This window comes from Notolepis coatsorum (genome assembly GCF_963971535.1).
Source record: "Notolepis coatsorum genome assembly, chromosome: 8".
Classification (NCBI taxonomy): Eukaryota; Metazoa; Chordata; class Actinopteri; order Aulopiformes; family Paralepididae; genus Notolepis; species Notolepis coatsorum.
In genome coordinates this window covers 134,457,373-134,479,275 of record NC_140172.1, presented here as the reverse complement: position 1 = coordinate 134,479,275, position 21,903 = coordinate 134,457,373, and the positions used below count along the sequence as shown (strand labels likewise).

Sequence of the window (21,903 nt, the reverse complement as noted above, 5' to 3'; positions counted from 1 at the left end):
CATAGTGCAATAAACAAGTAAACAAAGTAGGCATATCGGTATCTGTACATGAGCTATTTACAGAGCATGGTAGGACATGCTAGGTCCTGTGGCAGTGCAGTACACTGTTAGCTACGGATGAGGCATTGGGTCTTTATGTACACTGCTATACAATGCTATATTATACGATCTCAAGCTACACTATTCTTAAAGTCATCTTTCCTTCTGTAAAGTGTCCATAGTGTGAGCGTGTGCAGCATGAGTAATAATAATAATAATAATAATAAATCAAATTTATATAGCGCCTTTCATAGAACCCAAGGTCGCTTTACAATCAGGACAAAAAATAGGGCAAGGAAAGTAGGGAGGGAGGGGGAAGAGGGGATGAGGGAAAGTAGGGGATAATGGACCTAATTTAATCTAAAACTAACTGATGGGGAAAGCCTTGGTGAAGAGGTGTGTTTTTAGAGCGGATTTGAAGGTGTCCAGGGTTGGGGCGTTGCGGATTTCGGGGGGGAGAGAGTTCCAGAGGGTAGGGGACGCCACGCTGAAGGCTCTGTCCCCAAAAGTCCGTAACCTGGTGCGAGGGATGGAGAGGAGACCTAGATCAGAGGATCGTAGGTTCCGGGATGGAGTGTACTGGTGGAGGAGATCAGACAGGTACCGTAGGTACCGAGTGAGTGTGTGTTCATGTTAAAGTGGCTGCTAGTGTGTGAGCGTGTACAGTGTGTGTGTTGTGTGTGTGCTCATGTGTGCTTGTGCGTGGAGAGTTCAGTGTTCAAGGCTCTGATGGCCTGGGGGAAGAAGCTGAGCCTAAGTCTCTCTGTCCTCGTTACTGGTGCTCGCAGGCGTTTGCCTGACCGCAGCAGCGTGAACAGGCTGTTGTTGGGGTGGTGAGGGTCTTTCATTATCCTGCAGGCTCTGGATTTGCACCTCTTGTTGTATAGGACCTGCAGGGTTGGTAGTGCAATACCCGTGGTACGCTCGGCTGAGCGCACCACTCACTGTAGGGCCTTCTTGTCCTGTGCCCTGCTGTTGCCATACCAGGCAGTGATGTTTCCAGTCAAGATGCTCTCTACAGCTCCGGAGTAGAAGGACTGGAGTATCTTCCCAGATACTCTGAACTTCCTAACTGTCTCAGGTGGTAGAGGCGCTGCTTCGCCGTTTTACGACTGAGTCTATGTGTGTTGTCCATGTCAGGTCCTCTGAGATGTGGACCCCCAGGTACTTGAAGCTGCTCACCCTGTCCACGGTAGCCCCGTTTATCCTCAGTGGTGTGTCTGTCTCCTGCTGTTTCCTCCTAAAATCCACGATCAGCTCCTTGGTTTTACCAATGTTCAGGAGCAGGCTGTTGTCCTGGCACCAGCGTTCCAGTACCTCAACCTCCTCCCGGTAGGCCTTCTCGTCGTTGTCCGAGATCAGCCCCACCACCACTGTGTCGTCCGCAAACTTCACTATGGAGTTGGAGCTGAACTTGGCCACACAGTCGTGTGTGTATAGTGAGTACAGCAGGGGGCTCAGAACACAGCCCTGCGGGGACCCGATGCTCAGGGTGATGGTGTTGGAGGTCTGACCCCCCACCCTGACCGCCTGGGGCCTTTCACTCAGAAAATCCAGTATCCAGGCGCTCAGAGCGGAGCTCAGACCCAGCTCAATCAGCTTCTGGTGACACAAGGGAAGAGAGATGGGGGGGCTGGGCGCCCTGTGTTTTAGGGTCATTGGTGGCGAGGGGGCTGATAGTTCCATGGTCTCTTCTGTCCTGCTGTGGATGTCCTCTGACCCAGTTGATAGCGATCCTCGATCGATCTTCCATCTATCATCTTGACGTCATCAGAGTTAGGTTGTGTTATGTACCATCTGTCGCCTTGGCAGTGACTGCCTCAAGCTTGTTGTCTGGGTATGGAGTTGTTGGGTGGTCCATGGAGTAGAATATATGTGAAGTGTACATTTTTCCTCCAGATCTGTTTAGAGAAAATCCATTATTTTGGAAACATTTTCCACGTCTCCAAAACACATCAAAGTTTGCAATATAATAGACATTGTGTAGCACACAAGCAGTTGAGAGCCATTGTTTCGCTGAAGGAGTCTGCTGTTCGGTCCTCTCAGTGATTATTGGTAAGGGGCCACTGATGTTGGCCTTGATAATTGTGGAATCCAGCATTTTCAGCAATTCATTCAAGTCATGTTTCAGGTTTTGAGACTGTCGATTTAGGATGTCATTCGCTCCTACATGAATGATTAATTTCTTGGCTGCTATGTTTTCAGATAGGATCATTGGAATTTGCTTTGTTATTTCACAAACAGTTTCTTCAGGGTAGCAGTATATCTTGGCATTTCTTTTATCATCATCATTGATGATACAGCAGAGTCAGTATTATCAGCGTTGTAGTGTTTTCATGTTTTCAAATAAAGCTACTAGTGTTCATGATCAAGGACTCAACTCATCATTTAACTACCGAACAAAACATGGTACCAGGAGTGAAAACTACATTGTGACAAGTGACATGGATTCCTTAAAGCCACCAGTTTGAAACTAACTGTTCTACGAGGGCAGAAACAGCCAGAAGAGCCCGGCGACCAGAGCTACCAGAACCACCAGAATCACCGGCAGGACCCTCAGGAGAGACGACTTTGTCTGAACGACCCGGCGGGGAACGAGAGAATGACTTAAAAGGCCAAAGACTCCAGTGCCTCAGCGCCTAAATCACAGTATAGCATCACCTCCAGTCTATTATTGCTATTACACCAGTTTTATAATTCTATAAAACAAATGCTCACTTTAGCTGTTGTGGGATGGAGGTGTAGCAGTAAGCAAAAGGCATCACTAGGTCATGAGTGCATTATTAGGAGATGTTGGCGCTCGTCAGAATGTGAGTGTGAAGTCAGTTGTTATAGGAGGTAGTGTACACAAAGGAACAAAAAAATTATAACTATTTGATACCAAAAGGAACATATTTTTCTGGTTAAACTCCTAGACATTTCCCCCATTTTAGAATTCCATAATTTTATCAGATTTAATACTCTACCAGTGGTAGAGCAGGTAAAACACTGGAAAAGCACAATATTACTGTTCCACTGTGACTTGTTTACAAGACCGAGTAAGTAGTAAGACACCAAATTATTATATTTTTGTTGATATATATCTCACATATCAACACATAGCAACCATTTCTCCATTCCAAAACAATGGCTGCTACGTATGTTACAGGCAGCCATGTTGGAAGACAGAGAACTACACGTACATTCCCTGTAAGGCGTCTATTGTTAAAAGAAAAACTACATAAAATGTGCATTCTTGTGTATCTGGACTGGACAGCAATATTTTTCAATATTTTCCCAGACTCCGACAGATTGTTTAAGTTTGCCATTATTTTATAGACCTGTATTGAACCATATGACAAATAAAAATTTGAGAGGAAACTTAATTTGCATTTGTGTCTGCATTTGAACACGTGCCTTGACTGTAACACTGGCATGTATCTCATGTGTACTTTTCTACTTCAAAGAACGACTTAATCAGTATGAATTCCATGATTTTTTTTCTTTTTTATTGCTTATATAAATATTTTCGATACAAACTCACTTATTCCTCTCAAACGACACAGAAAGGCATTTAGAAATTCCATGTACAGAATTTGACACAAGCTACATACGGTAAACCTCAAACAGTACCTCACTCGGAAGTGCAATGACACATTTCATTAAACAGAAAAGATCGGAGATTACGTTCGTCACCAACACCGGGAGACACTAGGATTCGCCTGTTCGAATCCAGCTCCCGGCGTTGCTATCAGCTTGGCTGTCCTCTCACGCTGATACAATTGGCTGTATCAGGGGGTGGGAAGCTGAAGGGTGGGTCCTGGGCGTTGTGGACAGCGACCCCTACAGTTCGGTCGGGGCGCCTGCTCAGCGAGGGTTGGATCTGAGGAGAGATAGTGTGGCCTCCCACACGCTACACTCTCCCCGGTGAGAACCTGCGCGGCCAGGTTGGCCTGCCCCAGGCTGCACATGCGTCGGAGGAAAGCATGTGACAGTCTCCGGTCTCCCGGACCAACAGTAGGGGAAAGTACGCAACAACCAGGAAGGGTGGGATGGGAGAAAAATCGGGAAAAAGGAGGGAAAGAAAGATAAAAAAAAAAAAAAAAAAAATTAAACAGAAAAGATGAGAGAAGCGGCGTCTAGAAGAAAGAATACTGAAAGCTGAAGGCGCAAGATAAGAACACGGATTGGCACGAAGGCACACAGTGAAACTGAAAACGTACAGTTTAGAGTCAGTCGACGGCATCGTTTCACCTAAATTCACAGACCTTCGGTCTAGAAAGTCCTACACACAGAGCATTTGTATTGACCTCTGAGCAGAGGTCAACGTCTCGTATTAACGTGTCCCTTCATACATTTCATCATGTTAAGAAAATGCCTTCAAGAATGTCACATGGATATTAAACTTGGCTTTTGGGCGGGCTGATATCTCAGCTAATATAGGTGGAGGTCTTTGTGGTTCTGTTGAATGCTATCCCTTTGTAGAGTGTATATACAGTATATATATATATTATATATATAGAGATAAATTGCTAAATGTCGTCAGAGTCACTGAAGTCGCTCAGGCTGCTCTTCAGAGTGCTTCCTGTTCGAGCTTCAGTCAGACCTGGGAGGAACAAAACAACAGCGGCGGGTTACATTACAGAAGTACTTACCACACACGGCATGTCCTTCTAATATGACACACATTTTGGGAAATTAGCTTACCGTCTTCTCCAGAGAGAGACAAGAAGATAGATACCAGTTTCCTCTCTTTCTTTTTTTTTTATTGATATTTTTGCACAAATCTTTACATTATTTACAGAGTACCTTTTCACAGCATAATATGCAACATCCAAGATTCGCCTTTTTCATTTTTTGTGACAACATACAAAACATGCAAGAGACTCATACAAATACACTAATAACTGACATGGAAATTAAAGAAGCACTTACAAAAAAAAAACATACTATACATTGTGCATATACATCCCTGATATATATATATATATATATACGTCATACGTTACATGTAGACCGATCTACCTGCGAGCAGGTATGTGCTGCATCTTTTCTTTTCTTTTCTCTTTTTTTTTTTATTTTTTTACGTTTCAGCTACGCATGTGTGTGTCTCCTATATACTTGTGTATCCCCCTATGTGTCAGTGAAAGCCTATATCTCAACTATGTGTATATGTAGGTGTATGTATGTCTATTTCCTATATATGAGTATGTGCATGTATGTGTGCCCCTGACGTGTATACCTTATCCTTGTGTATATGAGTGCGTGTAAACCTATTATGTACACATATGAATATGTGTATCCTAGATACTTGTATGTGGCTATATCTGCGCACATGTGAGTGTGATAGAGACAGTGACCGTTCCATAGACACACCATCCGGACATAAAATATATGTACATATATACATAATATATTATAGAGCACAAGTACCATCAGATCAAATCCCCTTTTTCATATTCATCCTTGATAATATTGTAATCCCATTTTACTCATTTGTCCTCAGATCGTTCAGTCAGGTGTAGAAAACTGTCCCATATCTCAGCGAAAATATCCTCTCTCCCTGCGACTCTATATGTCACCCTTTCATATGATGCTGTCCGAAACATTAGTTCCATCCATTCTTTAAAAGTAATATCAACAGGTGATTTCCAATGTCGTAATGCAATTCTACATCCTGATATCATGGCCATTCTATACCACATTCCCCGGTATTTAGGCAGTTTAATCCCTTTCGGTACTATACCCAAAACACATGCCATTGGGGCGTTATTTATCTTCACATTCAGGACCTTACTTAGGAATATCACAATTTGATCCCACATTTTCCGGACCTTCTCACATTCGTACAACATGTGCAGTAAAGTGCCTGTCTCCTTCTCACATCTCCAGCAGATGTCACTGTCCCTTAATTTCAGTCTGGCCAGTTTACTAGGCGTCCAATAGCTTCTGTTCAGTACTTTGTAAAAAATAAGTTGTGATTGCGCCTCCCTAGAGAATTTACTCCATTTGGATACCAGTTTCTCCCACATTTCCTCAGTAATCTCCTCATGTACATCGTTCTCCCAGCTCAATCTCAAACCCGCCAATTTGGGTGCATTGTATTCTCTTATAACATCATAAAATCTTGACGCACCGCCTTTCCTGCGCCATCCTTTATAGAATATTTCTTGAATTGCAGTAATTGGGCCGCACTTTGGTCCTCCTATTGATGACGATATACAATGTCTAATCTGTAGGAATTTATAAAAGTTTTTATTATCTATATCAAAATCCTCCTTAATATCCTCAAAAGGCAAAACCCCATCCTCCCCGGCTATATCACCTAGTACATGTATCCCCCTTTTAACCCAATCGTCCCATATGACTGATTTCTTCCCAATCTTTAGTTTCTTATTATACCATATAGAGGCTCTCGTAGTTAAGTATGGGCTATCACCAGTCATTTTGTGTGATTGATTCCAAGTTTCCCTGATAAATGCCATCAAAGGGTTTTTAAGAGGTATAGGTCTGTCTGATTGTGTCAGGAAGGATTCCAGAGATGAGGGATATATCATTTCCTCCTCCATCCTGACCCAAGCAGGTGCCTCCTCAGACGAGTGATTCAGTTTGGAGAGCTGGGAGAGCGAGAATGCATAGTGATACCAGTCTAGTTTAGGCAGGGATAAACCGCCATTTTCCTTTTACCAGTTTCCTCTCTGTGCGTTCAGTAGAAAGCTATCTGGCTGCACGTTAGCCTAGCTTAGCACAACGAATGGAAGCAGACAGTGCCGGTTAGTTAGTTGGACAATGCCCAGGCTAACCGGCACTGTCCGCTTCCATTCATTGTGCTAAGCTAGGCTAACGTGCAGCCAGATAGCCAGAGAGGAAACTCAGGGGGTTTCCGAGCTTTTCTGGCAGGTGACATATAGTAGAACATGCAGGCGGTTTCAGTGGAACTGCGTTGCTATAGGGAACGGCTTGGAACCGGTGTTCACTTCTCGTTGTGTGGTGTTTGCTAATAGAAGCACATTAGGAAATTCCAGGAAGTGGATCCGGGAACAGTCTGGGTTGAATGTTTTGCTTTTAAAATGTTTGCTTTGAAATGTAAACCGTTTGAATCCCAAGGTGGTTGTCCTCATGTAGCAGGCAGTCAGTTAAAATTACGAGGGCTGTATTTTGCGCAGCAATTTTCTATGTTAAAACATATAGATTTTCTTTGCCTTTTAACTTATTGCTCCCATATCCCCCAATCTAGTCGTCATGCTAATTCCCTTCCTGGTCATTGCACTGCCCTACTGTAGGTCTGGGGAGGATGTAGACTAGACCGCCACATGCCTCCCCCGATACACACGTGGAGTCGCCAGCCGCTTCTCTTCACCCCGACAGCGAGGAGTTCCACTGGGAGAGAGTGACATGTGCAGAGGTTCGTTCACACTATCTCCCCCCTGATCCCCTTCCTGCTGATCTGGGACCAGTAGAAGACTCATACCCTCACCGGCCTCCCACTCACCTACACTGACAACAACTGTACGGCTGCTGGGAATTGAACCAGAGTCTCTCTGCTTTAAAATACATCTATATGAACCATGACACTGACCGTGACTAACATGACTTTTTCTAGGGACGTCATCTACCTCAAAGTTGTGAAAGCTGTCAGTTCAGAGATTTCATGTTTGATTCAGGGCGCGATATATATCCAGAATATCATATCACAATATTTATTGTTTTTTTGTGATGGTCCAAAGATTTTGGGCGGTATTTGTTTTCTTCTAATACAAATTGTGATGTTGTGACGATATTTCCTTTATTTAATAAAGCAATTGTCGTGTGGTTTGCTTTCATTCAGAACGATGTACTTTAATCCAACATTCGTAGATTTATCGGACGACAACATAGTGTGGCTCCATAACGTTCCACCTCAGAGTCAGAGCCACCGTCTGATCCACACGTCCGGCGCCGCTACGCTCCCAGGACGGGCTCACTGACCCGATTTCTGCCGGTTGCCGGTGCTGGGGGAGTCTACGCTCTTCCTGAGGGTGAGGGGGCCCGGCCCGCGGTCCGGTTTAGACAGCTCCAGTACGCCGGCGCCGTCCTCCAGGGAGGACACCAGCCACTCGCTGCTCCCCTCCAGGTCTGTGTACTGAGAGGCCCCACGGGGGGAGAGGAACACAGAGGTTAGAGACGGGGCAGCGGAGCAACGACAGACGGGGGTACAGCATCGTGCAGAACACATCCCCAGAGTAACAGAGGCTCTCAGGCAACATAGCTGAAGCACTTGACCCATCTCAACCCCCCCCCCCCGCGACAGCTGTGGTCGGAGGATCAAGATACGTTTATTTGGATCCCCAATAGCAATAGCCACAGCAGTGCTATTCTTCCTGGGGTCCATAACATGTCAAATACAGTTACAGACTTACATTATACACTCACACAAACATTCACATGGCATACAGACAAATTAAAACAACGATACATACTCCTAATCAATTCACAATACAATACAACAATAAATACTCCTAATCAATTCACAATACAATACAACAATAAATACTCCTAATCAATTCATAATACAATACAGAATATAATACAATTTAGCTTTTTCATACATTCTCTATGTTTATATCAACCACTTATTCAATATAAACAAACCAAACACTATTTCTGAATAGAGTTACTCTGCTATATCTGAACGAACACCATGACATCTTGAAGGATCATCTTCCCCATGGAGGTAAAACCAAAGCCTCTCACCGTCAGATCCTGCACCATGTCTTTGCTCTCTGGTAAGACGCTCACGCCCCCTGCTGGCCGCCCGGCCGCCCTCTCTGCCAGCTGCTTCTCCAGTTGTCTGGTTATCTCACTTATTTTGCTACCTAAAACGGGAAAAGATTTAAAATATATAAATAATTTTTAACAAATTGTCAAATCTTTTTCTTTTCAAGTGAAATAATTTAACAAATTGACAACATTTCAGTCATTAATCATTTCAATCAAACTGACTTGTCACTGCATGAGATTACTCTGAATAGAGTTAGAATTAGCCAGGCTGTCACTGTCAATAAGAATTAGTTTGACTCGCCTGGTTAACTGAATAGAAAGGAACATTTCCCCCTGTGGTGTCTTGTGTGTACTGCACTGTTGTACTACATGAAAGAAAGAACCCTAACCTGATGCACCAGATGCATCGTGAGGTAAGGAGAACCCACATTAAGTACTGTTGTTCTACATGAAAGAAAGGCTGGAGAACCAGAACCCAGCTTTAGTACTGTTGTTCTACATGAAAGAAAGGCTAGAGAACCAGGACCCAGCTTTAGTACTGTTGTTCTACATGAAAGAAAGACTAGAGAACCAGGACCCAGCTTTAGTACTGTTGTACTACATGAAAGAAAGGCTGGATAACCAGAACTCACCTTTAGTACTGTTGTTCTACATGAAAGAAAGACTAGAGAACCAGGACCCAGCTTTAGTACTGTTGTTCTACATGAAAGAAAGGCTGGATAACCAGAACTCACCTTTAGTACTGTTGTACTACATGAAAGAAAGGCTGGATAACCAGAACTCACCTTTAGTACTGTTGTACTACATGAAAGAAAGGCTGGATAACCAGAACTCACCTTTAGTACTGTTGTACTACATGAAAGAAAGGCTGGATAACCAGAACTCACCTTTAGTATTGTTGTTCTACATGAAAGAAAGGCTGGATAACCAGAACTCACCTTTAGTACTGTTGTACTACATGAAAGAAAGGCTGGAGAACCAGAACCCACCTTTAGTACTGTTGTACTACATGAAAGAAATGTTGGAGAACCAGAAGACCCACCTTTAGCGGTGTTCTTCCTCTCCATGTTGCCGCTCTGGTCCCTGTAGCCCAGCAGCTGTTTGGGGTCGATCTCCTGCATCTCGCTGACCTCCGACCAGCCCTCGTCGCTGTCCACCTCGGTGACCGCTGTCCTGGTCACCACACCACCAGGTCCCCTGTGCTGCTGGGGCCTGGGGCCTGGCAGGGGCTTGGCCTGGGTCTGCCTCGCCAGGACCGGACTGGCCTTGCGCGTTCTGGCCGGGGTCGGTTTGGGCTGGGGGGACTTGCCCCTCTGGTCCTGACGGAGCTTTACGGGCCGCTCCTCTTCCTCCTCGTCAGACTCTTCGTCTGAACTGAACGGGGGAGTCCTGAGCGAACAAGACACAACCGCCGGTGAACACAATGAATGAAGAAAATAAACGAAAATGAGGGAAGTCTATGTTTAGGCAGAGGTCAAGATCTTACTTGGGAGTGGAGGTCTTGGCGTTGGGAGTGGAGGTCTTGGGCAGGGTGCTGGTCTTGGTCCGAGGGGCAGGCTGGGGGGTCTTAGTCCGTTTAGCTGGAGCTGGGCCAGACACCACCTGGGTCACCCTGGAGGGCAGACTGCTGGACCGGGGTCTGTTCTGAGTCACTACACACACACACACATTATGACGTCAATGACGCAATCGCAATCAGTCACTATTCATGTGTAAGTGGAAATCTGAAAGCATAAGTTGCCGTTGAACAAGACACTGCACTCCCAAGTTCAATCTATCCCTTTAACCATCACAAAACAAAATAATTACTTTATTCATCCCGAGGGAAATTTGGCACTACAGATCGCTCATAGTAAACATTTAGGTAGACAAAAACAAAAGTCCAGAATAAGAATAAAAATAAGCCTAAGAATTAAATACGGTCCGGGATATACATTCCCTATGTTATGTATATATTACATTCTAATATTAAATACAGTAAAAATATAAAGAAATATACAGTAAGTGTACAGTAAAGTGTAATATTGTACAATGTTGGTTTAAAGTTAAAGTAAAGGTCCAGGAAGATGGTACTGTCACCCTGTGCTCAGTGATGCAGTGAGGCACAGTGATGCATTGTAAAGTCTGATGGCTGTCGGAATGAAGGACTTCCTGTGCCAACATGACTCAGGTAGCGAGCAGCTTAGGGTTTACAAGTAAAGGTTTATGTAGATTAAGTTAACATGTTTGAAACAAGCAAAGTAATGTGATTAGCGATGCGTCAACAATACTGATCTTAGACATCAGGCTGATACCAGGCTAACAGGGTATTGGTATGTTGACCAATTTCACCAATACAAAGAAATCCGATATCTCAATCTTTGTCCAATGATCCCAAACGAATGGTCTATATACTGTTCACTAAAAGTAGAAAATGCTTAAAGGAACACGCCAACATTATGGGGAAATGCACTTAGTGTCCTCTCCAGAGTCAGACAAGAAGATGGATACCAATTTCCTCTCTGTGCGTTCATAGATAGAATAGAAATAGAATAGAAATACTTTTATTATCCCGTGGGAAATTTGACACTGCAAATCGCTCAACATTTAAACATTTAGACAGAACAGGTCACGAATTAGAATAATAAAACAAATCAAATCAAGTTGCCTAGGATAAGAGTAGAGTAAAATAGAATAAAATGGAATAAAATATACAGTAAATAAATACAGTAAAAATATACTGAGGTCTACAGTAGGTGTAGTATTGCACAGTGCTGTTTCAAACTAAGTCCAGGAAGATGGTAACTGCCACTCTGTGCTCAGTGATGCAGTAAGGCACAGTGATGCATTGTATAGTCTGATGGCTGTTGGAATGAAGGACTTCCTGTGCCGTTCAGTGCTGCATTTGGGTAGTGTGAGCCTAGCACTGAACATGCTCCTCCTGTCAGCCAAGTCTGTGTATAGTGGGTGGGAGGGGTTTTCCCTGATGGCCTGGAGCTTAGCAAGGCTCCTCCTCTCCGCCACCCTCGCTAGGGAGTCCAGCTCCACCCCAACCACGCTACTGGCCTTCCTGACCAGCTTATACAGCCTGGTTGTGTTCCCTGCTCTCAGTCCGCTGCCCCAGCAGGTCACAGCGTACAAATAGGCGCCCGCCACCACCGACTCATAGAACATCCTCAACATCCTTGTACAGACATTCAAGTTCAGTAGAAAGCTATCCGGGGGGAGCTCCAGTAGCTCACCACGTACCTCGAGCGCTATTTCGGCGCCGGGGACAACCGTGCTCGTCACGGATCTGGGGTTTAGCGAGTTCGAATCCCGGACTGCAGCCGTGCCTTTCCCAGAGTGTCTTCCCCCCCATCTGAACCCTTTCAGCCTGTTTCTGTCGGTCATCCTTGACCAGAATAAATGCGATAAACGTATAAAAGAGCCAGGGGAATGGCCAAAGTTTAAAAAAAATTAAAATAAAAAATCTATCCGGCGGCTACAAGCTAGCCTAGTTTAGCACAAATTAATGGAAGCGGATACGGACCAGCTAGCCTAGCCGTTGGCCAAAAACACCCCTCCTGGGGTATTACAGTAAGATAGGTTAGGTCCGTATCCACTTCCACTAATTTGTGCTAAGCTACAGTAGATTCGCTTGCAGCTGGAAATTTCTACTGAACGCACAGAGAGGAAATTGGTATCTATCTTCTCGTCTGACTCTGGAGAAGACGGTAAGCTAATTTCCCATAATGTTGGTGTGTTCCTTTAAGTATCAGAACCTAATTTGAAGTATCGGTAATGGTATCAATACTGAACATTCTTCAGTGATGCCAAGCCCCTTGACAATGACACAGAGATGATCCCGAGACTGATCCCTTGGTAGGTACCTTGTGTTGAGTGCTTGGTTGTGTCACAGGGTTCCAGGGCCGAGTCGCTGCCTCTCCTCCTCCTCCCTCTCAGCCTCTGCTCCAGGACGGAGGCCACCTCCTCCCGGTGACGCCAGTAGTCCGGCACCTCCCGCGCCACGCTCTCCCGCTCCGCGCGCACCTTGGCCTCGAGGGCACTGTACTCCTTGTTCCTCAGACCGCTCTGACCCTGAAGAGAGGTGCAGAGAATAGCAATGTCCTGGTTTGTACAAAATGTAATATTAGCCCTCGTTTTGACCATTTATTTCTATACTTGAATAATGTAGGAATGGACCAATATCAGAATCTCAAAGCTTTTTGTCCAATGACCCTAAAACTGGTCTAAGTCTACACTTGTTCAGTGAAAGTAATGGATGCAATGGGTAATTTACTCTGTACTGGATGATAATCTCAGTTTAGGACTCTGCATCTCAGTTTAGGACTCTGCATCTCAGTTTAGGACTCTGCATCTCAGTTTAGGACTCTGCATCTCAGTTTAGGACTCTGCATCTCAGTTGAGGACTCTGCATCTCAGTTTAGTACTCTGCATCTCAGTTTAGGACTCTGCATCTCAGTTTAGGACTCTGCATCTCAGTTTAGGACTCTGCATCTCAGTTTAGGACTCTGCATCTCAGTTTAGGACTCTGGATCACAGTTTAGGACTCTGCATCTCAGTTTAGGACTCTGCATCTCAGTTTAGGACTCTGCATCTCAGTTTAGGACTCTGCATCTCAGTTTAGGACTCTGCATCTCAGTTTAGTACTCTGCATCTCAGTTTAGGACTCTGCATCTCAGTTTAGGACTCTGCATCTCAGTTTAGGACTCTGCATCTCAGTTTAGGACTCTGCATCTCAGTTTAGGACTCTGCATCTGAATCTCAGTTTAGGACTCTGAATCTCAGTTTAGGACTCTGAATCTGAGTTTAGGACTCTGCATCTCAGTTTAGGACTCTGCATTTCAGTTTAGGACTCTGCATCTCAGTTTAGTACTCTGCATCTCAGTTTAGGACACTGAAATTAATCACAGTTTAGTACTCTGAATCTGAGTTTAAGAGTCTGAACCTGAGTTTAGGACTCCCTACTTTTATGGCATTTTTTCCCTTTGAGATCTAACATACCAAAAAGGTCAGAATCTCACAGATAATCACCAAAGTAAACACTGGTTACATACAGGGTTGACCCCGAGCTCCTCCAGCTTCTCCAGGAGAGCCTGCTCCAGCGCCGGGCGCAGCTCCCTCTTGAGGTGGGGGTTGTTCCTGAGGCTGCGGGTGGTGGAGGGGGCGGCGGCCACCGGCTGCTTCTTCGCCTCCGGCCTGACCTCTGGCCTCCTGACCTCCGGCCTCCTCTCGGAAAGGCTGCTCGAGTCTGGAGAGGAAACATACACACACACACGCGTGCGCGTTCCTTTCATCCACCACTTATTACAAGGGTTCGAGCGCAAGGAGACACGGGCAAGTGTGACGAGGATGAAAATGGGGATGAGGAAGGCAACATGCACGCCGCGCGTGACGTTCAGCACTAGTAGCGACATGCTGCAGATTCAGGCCGAGGCATAATGGAGGCTAGAGGGGAGAGGCTGGACTGCAGAGGCAGGAGGCAGAAGAGGCTCGGTGCTTATTTGCAACAAGAACAGTTGAACGGTGGCTGATGGACTCCAGAGAATGATGACCACTGTGCTGACATGGCAGGATTCACAGACCGTCACAGACCAGGGCCTGGGTTTCCCGAAAAACATCTCCGTACTAAGATTATTTTAGTTCCGTTGCTAGCGGGGGTCGGGATCCATTCACTCTCGATTTAATGAATACGGGGAGTGGATTTTCTTTTAAATTCAAATACTGAAAAAGAATTGGCACTAAAAGGTTGCATTATCCAACCTATTGATGAAGAAATGAGAATGAAGCAAGCGTGTACACAGCAATATTCTCTATTCACATTTTTTAAATCAATTGAATTGAGTGAATTGATCCCAACCCTGGTTGCTAGGGAGACTAGGATGATCTTATTCCCGAGACGATTTAGGGAATCCCAGCCCAAGAGCAGAGCGCTACATCCATGCAGAGGAGCTGATAGGGAGGGGACTAAAATACACATGTTCTATTTGGTTCTCGTGGTGCCGTTTTAAATGACTCACGGCGTCCAGTGTTTCCCATGCGCTCTTCGCTCCCAAGTGGCTTTGTGGGGGTTAGGGGGCCGGGACGGGCAAGGCGACACGGAGCCCAACAGCGGTGGAGAATGTGTGCGGAAGCAATGCAATTTTAATGCGTTATTGATCAGTTTCGGGAGTCTATTTGTGGTGGGACTGGTGAGCCCGTGAGCCACCACAAATAAGTCTAATGCACGGGAAACACGTTGTTTATCGAGCTCCCGCGAGTCGACGTGTAAATCTGCTGTTTCGAGTACTTAATGATGCCACACGGCTGCCAGGAACCTGCGTGATGACATAGTGCAGTCGGGGAGTCGGGGAGGTCAAAGGCTCTGCTGTAATGGCATCACAATGGGAGCTCCGCCCACTGCTATTCAGAAATGCAGTTTTTGGCCCAAAGGTTTCAGCCACTCTCCTCACAAAAAGCCAAAGTCTAAAACCATACTTTCAATTGGTAGATCAAACAATCACTCAAATTGGGCGGCCGGGTAGCGCAGCGGACTAAGCGCCTTGTCTACCACCGCAGAGACAGTGGGATCGAATCCGGCTGCCGCGGTACCTCCGGCTTGGTCGGTCGTCCATACTGACACAATTGGCAGTGTCAGCGGGTGGAAAGCCAGTGGGTCCTGGTCGTTGTAAACAGCGACTCCTACAGGTCGGTCAGGGCGCCTGCACAGCGAGGGAGGTAACTGGGGAAGGTAGTGTGAGCCTCCCACGCGTTACACTTCCCCAGTGAGAGTCCTCGCTGTCAGGTGAAAAGAGGCTGCTGGCTGTCTCCACATGTATTGGAGGAAGCATGTGATAGACTTCAGGGCTCCCTAGACCGGCAAGTGGGGGCAAATGCGCACAACGACCAGGAAGGGGAGGGGGGAATTGGCATAACGACTAAAATTGGGATGGGAGAAAAATACAGAAAAAATAGGAGGAGAAAAAGTAGATAAAAGAAAAATAGAAAATCACTCAAATTGTAGCCAACCCCTGTGTGCAAACCGTGGCGGTTGTGGGCTGATGATTAGTTGGAGAAATGTCTGTCATTCAAGTGGCCACTCCCCTCAAATAGGTCTTTGCATCCAAACGTTGCCCCAAGTCTGGACTACAACCCTGTGGGATCTGATTATTCTTTCCGTTTGGGACTTGAGTTTTTAATCAAAAAGTGATGGATGCGCCGTCAAGTATTCTGAATCCAGTGCGGCCAAAACGTCAGAGTCAAGGCACAAGCATTCTCGCGCTGCTATTGATTGATTATTGCCGAGTCAAGTGATTACAGGAAGTTCTGGTAACAAAATTATTCTCTTTTTTTCTTTTTACAAAATTGTATATATTTTTTCTAAATTCTTTTTCATGTTGTAGACCATCTTACAGAGGTGGAATATCCCATTAAAATACACATCGGACTACCACCGATAAAAAAATAAAAATAAATAAAGAATATTTTCTGTGAGGGCAGAAACATGTTTGGCCTCCCCAGTACAGTAGTATTGTAGACTAAACTACACACCGTGTAGTATTGTAGACTAAACTACGCAGTAGTCATGATAGCTTTCTACAAACTTACCAAGTTGAACTTTCTTTGATTTGGGCTCTGGTGCTGGTGCAGTGACAATCACTGAAACACAGGGAGTAGGAACAGTACATTCAGCTCATTCTGGACTGTAGATGTAGAACTTTACAAACTAATCTTTACCCAATTTAGTCTATTTAGAATACTGATGCCATTGTCTATTTCGAAACATTTGTATTCACATACAACCAAGCATGAAAGCTGACTTTAAAAAAGAATCCATACCTGGAACTTCAACCACTTTGGTAGGCGGATTCGAGGAAATGTTCTTTATCTGCAAGACAAAAAGACAAAAGAAGATCATGAAATGTATATTTTTTGTAGTTTTAATGCGTGTCTGCGTGTCTCTGATCAATGCCAGCAAACCAATGTCAGTGTCCAACCACTACATTGTATGGTATGTACAAAGACGAAAGGGTGACTTTTCTTGGATACATAATTTTGGCTTCCTATGCAGGAGGACCAGGACACACATGTACAGTATTATAGTGAGTCACGATCGCATAACACAATCACAGCCAGCGGAGCAAATACTTAACAAGGGCTGACCTTTCCTCTCACTTCCTCTCCATCAAGTCCTTCTGGGCCGTGCTGTGTGTATGTATTCAGGCTTACTACCCATTTACCATCTAACTATAAAGGAAGTCATCGCCGTCTGCATGTGCGTGTCCGTCTGTCCTTTCCACAGGGTTCCCACAGACATTGCAAAATGAAATTCAAGGACTTTTAAGTACTTTTCCAAGCACTATTTTTGCTTTTCAAGGATGTCACTCAAAGGATACAATTCACTTTTAAATGCTGTTTTTTTAAGCATCTTCTTGGCCTGCTTGCCAGCTAGAGAATCACACGCGAAGAAATGAGGGAAAGCAGTTTTTTTATCTATTTTTTCTCCCCATTTTTCTATTTTTCTCCCATCCCAATTTCGTATTATCCAATTCTTCCCTCCCCTGTCTCGAACGTTGCTAGACCATGCCTCCCACTGGTCGGCTGCAATGTGGACCAAGCCTTGCATCACGTGTCCCCTCTGGTACACGAGGAGGCAGCCTGTCACATCTTTTCACCTGTACAGCGCGATCTCTCAGTGGCGAGGAGTAACGAGTGGGAGGCTCACGCTGCCCCCGATACTTCCTGATTCTGCTGTACAGGCGCACCAACCGACCTGTAGGAGTCGCTGTCCACAACGTCCGATCCCCACCCACCGGCTTTCCCACCCCCTAATACTGCCAATTGTATTAGTATGAACGACCAGCCAAGCCGGAAGCAACGCCGAGAGCTGGGCTCGAACCCAGCATCTCCTGCGTTAGTGGCGAGCGCCTTGCCCACTGCGCCACTTAGCCGCCCTGCGACTCAGATTTTATTAAAAGTTTAAACAGAACACAAATTGAATTTCAAAGACCTTTTAAGCACCTTGTTAAAAAATTTGCTGTTTTCAAGGAATTCCTGGCCTTGACTCAAGAACCTTGTACCTGTTTCCATATTTTTTTTAAGATTGTCTGTACTGAATGTTTGTTAGTGTTTGATATTTTTTGTTGGGTTTTAGTACTTTTAAACATTCAATTTTGGTAAGTAGTAGTTTTCATTTGATCCTATAATTTTTTCATTCACCGATTTGTGGACTTTTTTTTATTTATTTTTTTTTGACTTTTTTTTGGTGTCCTGAAAGGCGCCTTATAAATAAAATGAATTATTATTTTTATTATCATCCTGGAGGGAAAAGACACTTTGGATCGTAGGGACTGCATCTCTGCCTGTCCTGGCCAGGAAACACTTTGCAACTGTGATCTCCTCTGGCAGTAGTTGGATATTGTAATGTGTGGCGAGGGGTTGCAGCAATTCCACTGAGAGAAACTGGTCTGAGGCTGGATAACATGCCTGTATGCCTCTCATAAGTTGTTCTCCAACTCATGAGAACCTGCTCTCAAGCTCTTGCAGCATTCTGTCGAGGACTGGATAGAACAGTCTGTCTCAGCTGATCTCCTGAGCTGAGGTCTGAGCTGAGGTCTGAGTTTGTGCCACAAGATGACTCGTCCATCCTTTTCTGCTTCCTCCTTTGGCTGGTAGTATGTTCCTCAATCCCAAGGTCATTACATATGGCCTTTGTCCTGTCATACATGTCCACTGCCATCTCTGAGGTGCGATAACCTTTGAGTGTGTCCTGCACTGTGCTTTTAAATAGTACAGAGCTAGAGCTAGGTGGTCTGTAGGTACTGTATTTTTATTTCATAAATAGTGTTATTTATTTCATTAATAGTGTTATTATTTATTTCCTGACTTTTTTTTCTGTGAAGATCCCAGAAAGGGTTATTAATATTTGGTTATGTGTGGCTTTCTGGAAAACAATAAATGTTTACGTTTAGGCACCCCTGTGATCGTCACACTTTTTCTGTTACAAACTGACCCCGGCCCCCACCAGAGAAGGGAAAGGTTATGTGGCCCTCACAGGAAAAAGTTTGGGGACCCCTGATATAGATGATAGGGCATACACAGACCCTCGTCTGCACCTTTGTTAACACATATTTTTACATTCAGAGTTAATTATATTGTTCAGTTTATTTTTATATTCAGAGTTAATTATATTGTTCACACTGTTTATTTTTATATTCAGAGTTAATTATATTGTTCAGTTTATTTTTATATTCAGAGTTAATTATATTGTTCACTGTTTTATTTTTATATTCAGAGTTAATTATATTGTTCAGTTTATTTTTATATTCAGAGTTAATTATATTGGTCACCGTTTATTTTTATATTCAGAGTTAATTATATTGTTCACAGTTTATTTTTATATTCAGAGTTAATTATATTGTTCAGTTTATTTTTATATTCATAGTTACGTAATTATATTGACTACAGAGTTAATTATATTGTTCACACTGTTTATTTTGTCCTCATATCTTTATAATCAGATCGAATTGTATTGCCTATATATGTATTATATATCTTTCTACTATTACCCTGCCCGTACCTGTACCTCCCCTCCCCCATGCTGCTATGACACCCGCATTTCCCCAAGGGGATCAATAAAGGAATATCTTATCTTATTACATGGCGTTTTCACATTCGCCGAAATGCTTGCTTGTGATTGGTCAATATCGCTCGTCAGAGGTCCGATATTACTCAATAACGGACCTCTGCCGAACAATAATGACCGCTGTGCGCAGCTGGACCAAATCAAGCCCACTACACACACACTGTATCAGTGCTGCTCAGCATATGCACAGCTGCACTCAGTCATGCAATCAGACCACAGACCTGCCGGCTGCCGATAATAATAATCACTTTATTTGGGCTGACAGAGCCACAGAACAACTGCGTCTGCATTTGATCTCGTCTTGTCGATGAATTAGGTATATTTTTTGTTTATTTATTTAACCTTTATTTTACCAGGTAGTCACTTGAGATCAAAGATCTCTTTTTCGAGCAAGACCTGGGTGTGTGTGTGTGTGTACTGTACAGACCTGTTCTCTCTGAGCGATGATTGTGTGCTCCCTCTCCTGCAGCCTCCTCCCCATCTCCTGCTTCAGCCGGTGGCTGCGCTCCTTGCTCTCAGACACAGACGACCGCACGCCGCTCAGCTCGCTCAGCAGCTGGAGGAACGCGGGACGAAACAACATTCGCGGCTCGGCGAGTTCATATTTCTCTGGCTGGCTGGCGGTGTTGTTGTGTAAATGGACATTTATCTCTGCTCACCGATACTAATAACGAGGGTTAGACTTAAAGGAACACGCCAACATTATGGGAAATACGCTTACCGTCTTCTCCAGAGTAAGAAGATAAATACCGATTTCCTCTCTGTGCGTTCAGTAGAAAGCTATCCGACTGCTAGCTAGCCTAGCTTAGCACAAATTAATGGAAGCGGATAAGGACCACTAGGCTGGCCTAGCTTAAAACTCCGGAAGGTGTTTTTGGCCAACAGCTAGGCTAGGTGGTCCGTATCCACCCTCAGAATCCTTTGTATATAAAAATGGTACAATTTCTGTTCCTCACATTCACCCATTCACTCACACATCCACACACCCCAACGGCAGAGTCAACAATACAAGGTGCCAACCTGCACATCTGGAGCAATTGGGGGTGAAGTGATTTGCTCAAGGACACTTCAACACGCTGCCTGGGAGGAGTGGGAATCGAGCCAGGAACCTTCCGACTACCAGACGACCGCTCTACCTCCTGAGCCACTGTCGCCCCTGTATATACATACAAAGCTTGTCAATAGAGCTAGCCTCCTCCCGACCATTTTGCGGGTAGACCACCGCGTGGACCTTTGCTTCCCCGCATGAACGCTGCTTTAATGACATAATAACAACAGAAATACATACCAGCTTCTTTTCAGACTCGTGCTGAGCCTTGACTTCGTCAATTCTGGATTCCCACTTTTTATCCTGGGAAGGAGTGAAGTCCACTGTCAAATATCTTCGACATTCTGAATAGTTAAATGTAGCCTATATGTACATACTTACCAACTGCTCGCCTGTTTTATAGCAACACTACTATCACCGACATCTAGGAATGGAGATCCCCCCTTGAACGGCCCTTCTAAGGTTTCTCCCCTCCACATTGCCTGTGGTGCTTTTTTCCTATTGCTAGGTTATTAGTGAGTTTTTCCTTACCTTCGCGTGGGGTATGTCTGGGAGTGTTGCATTTATTTATTTTACATTTTATTTCGGATTTCATGGTCTTTTTTGTTTTGTTCTTGATGTATTGTGATGTTTCTTCTTGACTTGTTTAACCTCTTAAAGGCACCCAGAAAATAGGCAATTTTTTTTACTAGAACTTGAGGACTCCATACTTTTTTTGCAAAGCTTATCTTTATACTTTATACTTATAGCACATGCTTGAGCCTGGTCTCTTTTGAAAGAAAAAAATCACTTTTAGTGCTAATGAAATAGAGTAACAGAGGTCTGAACTTGAGTTGAACTTGAACTTGTGTACAAAAATTTTTCTGTAGTTGTTGCAATATCCCCCAAAGAAAACACTGTGGATCCATAGCCTGAAGACTTATGTAGTACAGGTCCAAATTTGATAAAGATCCGTTCAGAAATGGGTCTTTGGGAGAGATCCGGGTAAACCGTGTGCCAAAGAAAAGCTCTCCAGAATTCCATTTCCTCGTCCATGGCCATTCATTGGAAATGTTTTTCACTTCTGGTTTTCGCTTGACAACTTTCACCTAGATCCCGTATTCGCACCCCCCCCACATGTGGTATCATTGGAAAGCTACACTCATTGGCTACAACGCTGACCAATCATTTTCACCATCAGCGGATGATTGGCAGTTCTGGAGCGGTGGGAGTCCGGGGTGGTCATCTGACGCCTGACATATCGTCATGTAACTCGAGAACTGAGGCACGGATTTGGTCGAGTGAGGTGGCGTTCGAATGGCAACAAATAGATCTTTAATTCTGTAATTTATATGTTCTGCGAAAAATACTGCCGCGAGCCGGTAGATGCTCGCAAAGTGCTGTGACTTTGTGCGTATATGACCCGGTGCATGTTAAGATGTTAAAGAAGACGTGTCCATCCCATGGGGACATTAACATGTGTTGTCGGGCC

The 21,903-nt window shown here is 44.5% G+C and overlaps 1 protein-coding gene across 1 annotated transcript in view; it reads right to left on the bottom strand.

Annotated features, from left to right (window-relative positions):
* Positions 1-4,205: 4,205 nt before the first annotated feature.
* LOC311233582 (cilium assembly protein DZIP1-like) overlaps positions 4,206-21,903 on the bottom strand; it is a 39,671-nt gene continuing 21,973 nt past the window's right edge. Inside the window, exons 7-17 of the mRNA XM_084320549.1 lie at positions 20,673-20,735; positions 19,812-19,940; positions 16,579-16,627; positions 16,348-16,398; positions 13,818-14,011; positions 12,630-12,837; positions 10,265-10,430; positions 9,821-10,167; positions 8,752-8,873; positions 7,987-8,140; positions 4,206-4,624 (exon numbers count right to left, since the gene is read on the bottom strand). Of these exons, the coding sequence (XP_084176675.1) occupies positions 4,551-4,624; positions 7,987-8,140; positions 8,752-8,873; positions 9,821-10,167; positions 10,265-10,430; positions 12,630-12,837; positions 13,818-14,011; positions 16,348-16,398; positions 16,579-16,627; positions 19,812-19,940; positions 20,673-20,735 (1,557 nt within the window). The 3' untranslated portion in view covers positions 4,206-4,550. The remainder of the gene's footprint in view (positions 4,625-7,986; positions 8,141-8,751; positions 8,874-9,820; positions 10,168-10,264; positions 10,431-12,629; positions 12,838-13,817; positions 14,012-16,347; positions 16,399-16,578; positions 16,628-19,811; positions 19,941-20,672; positions 20,736-21,903) is intronic.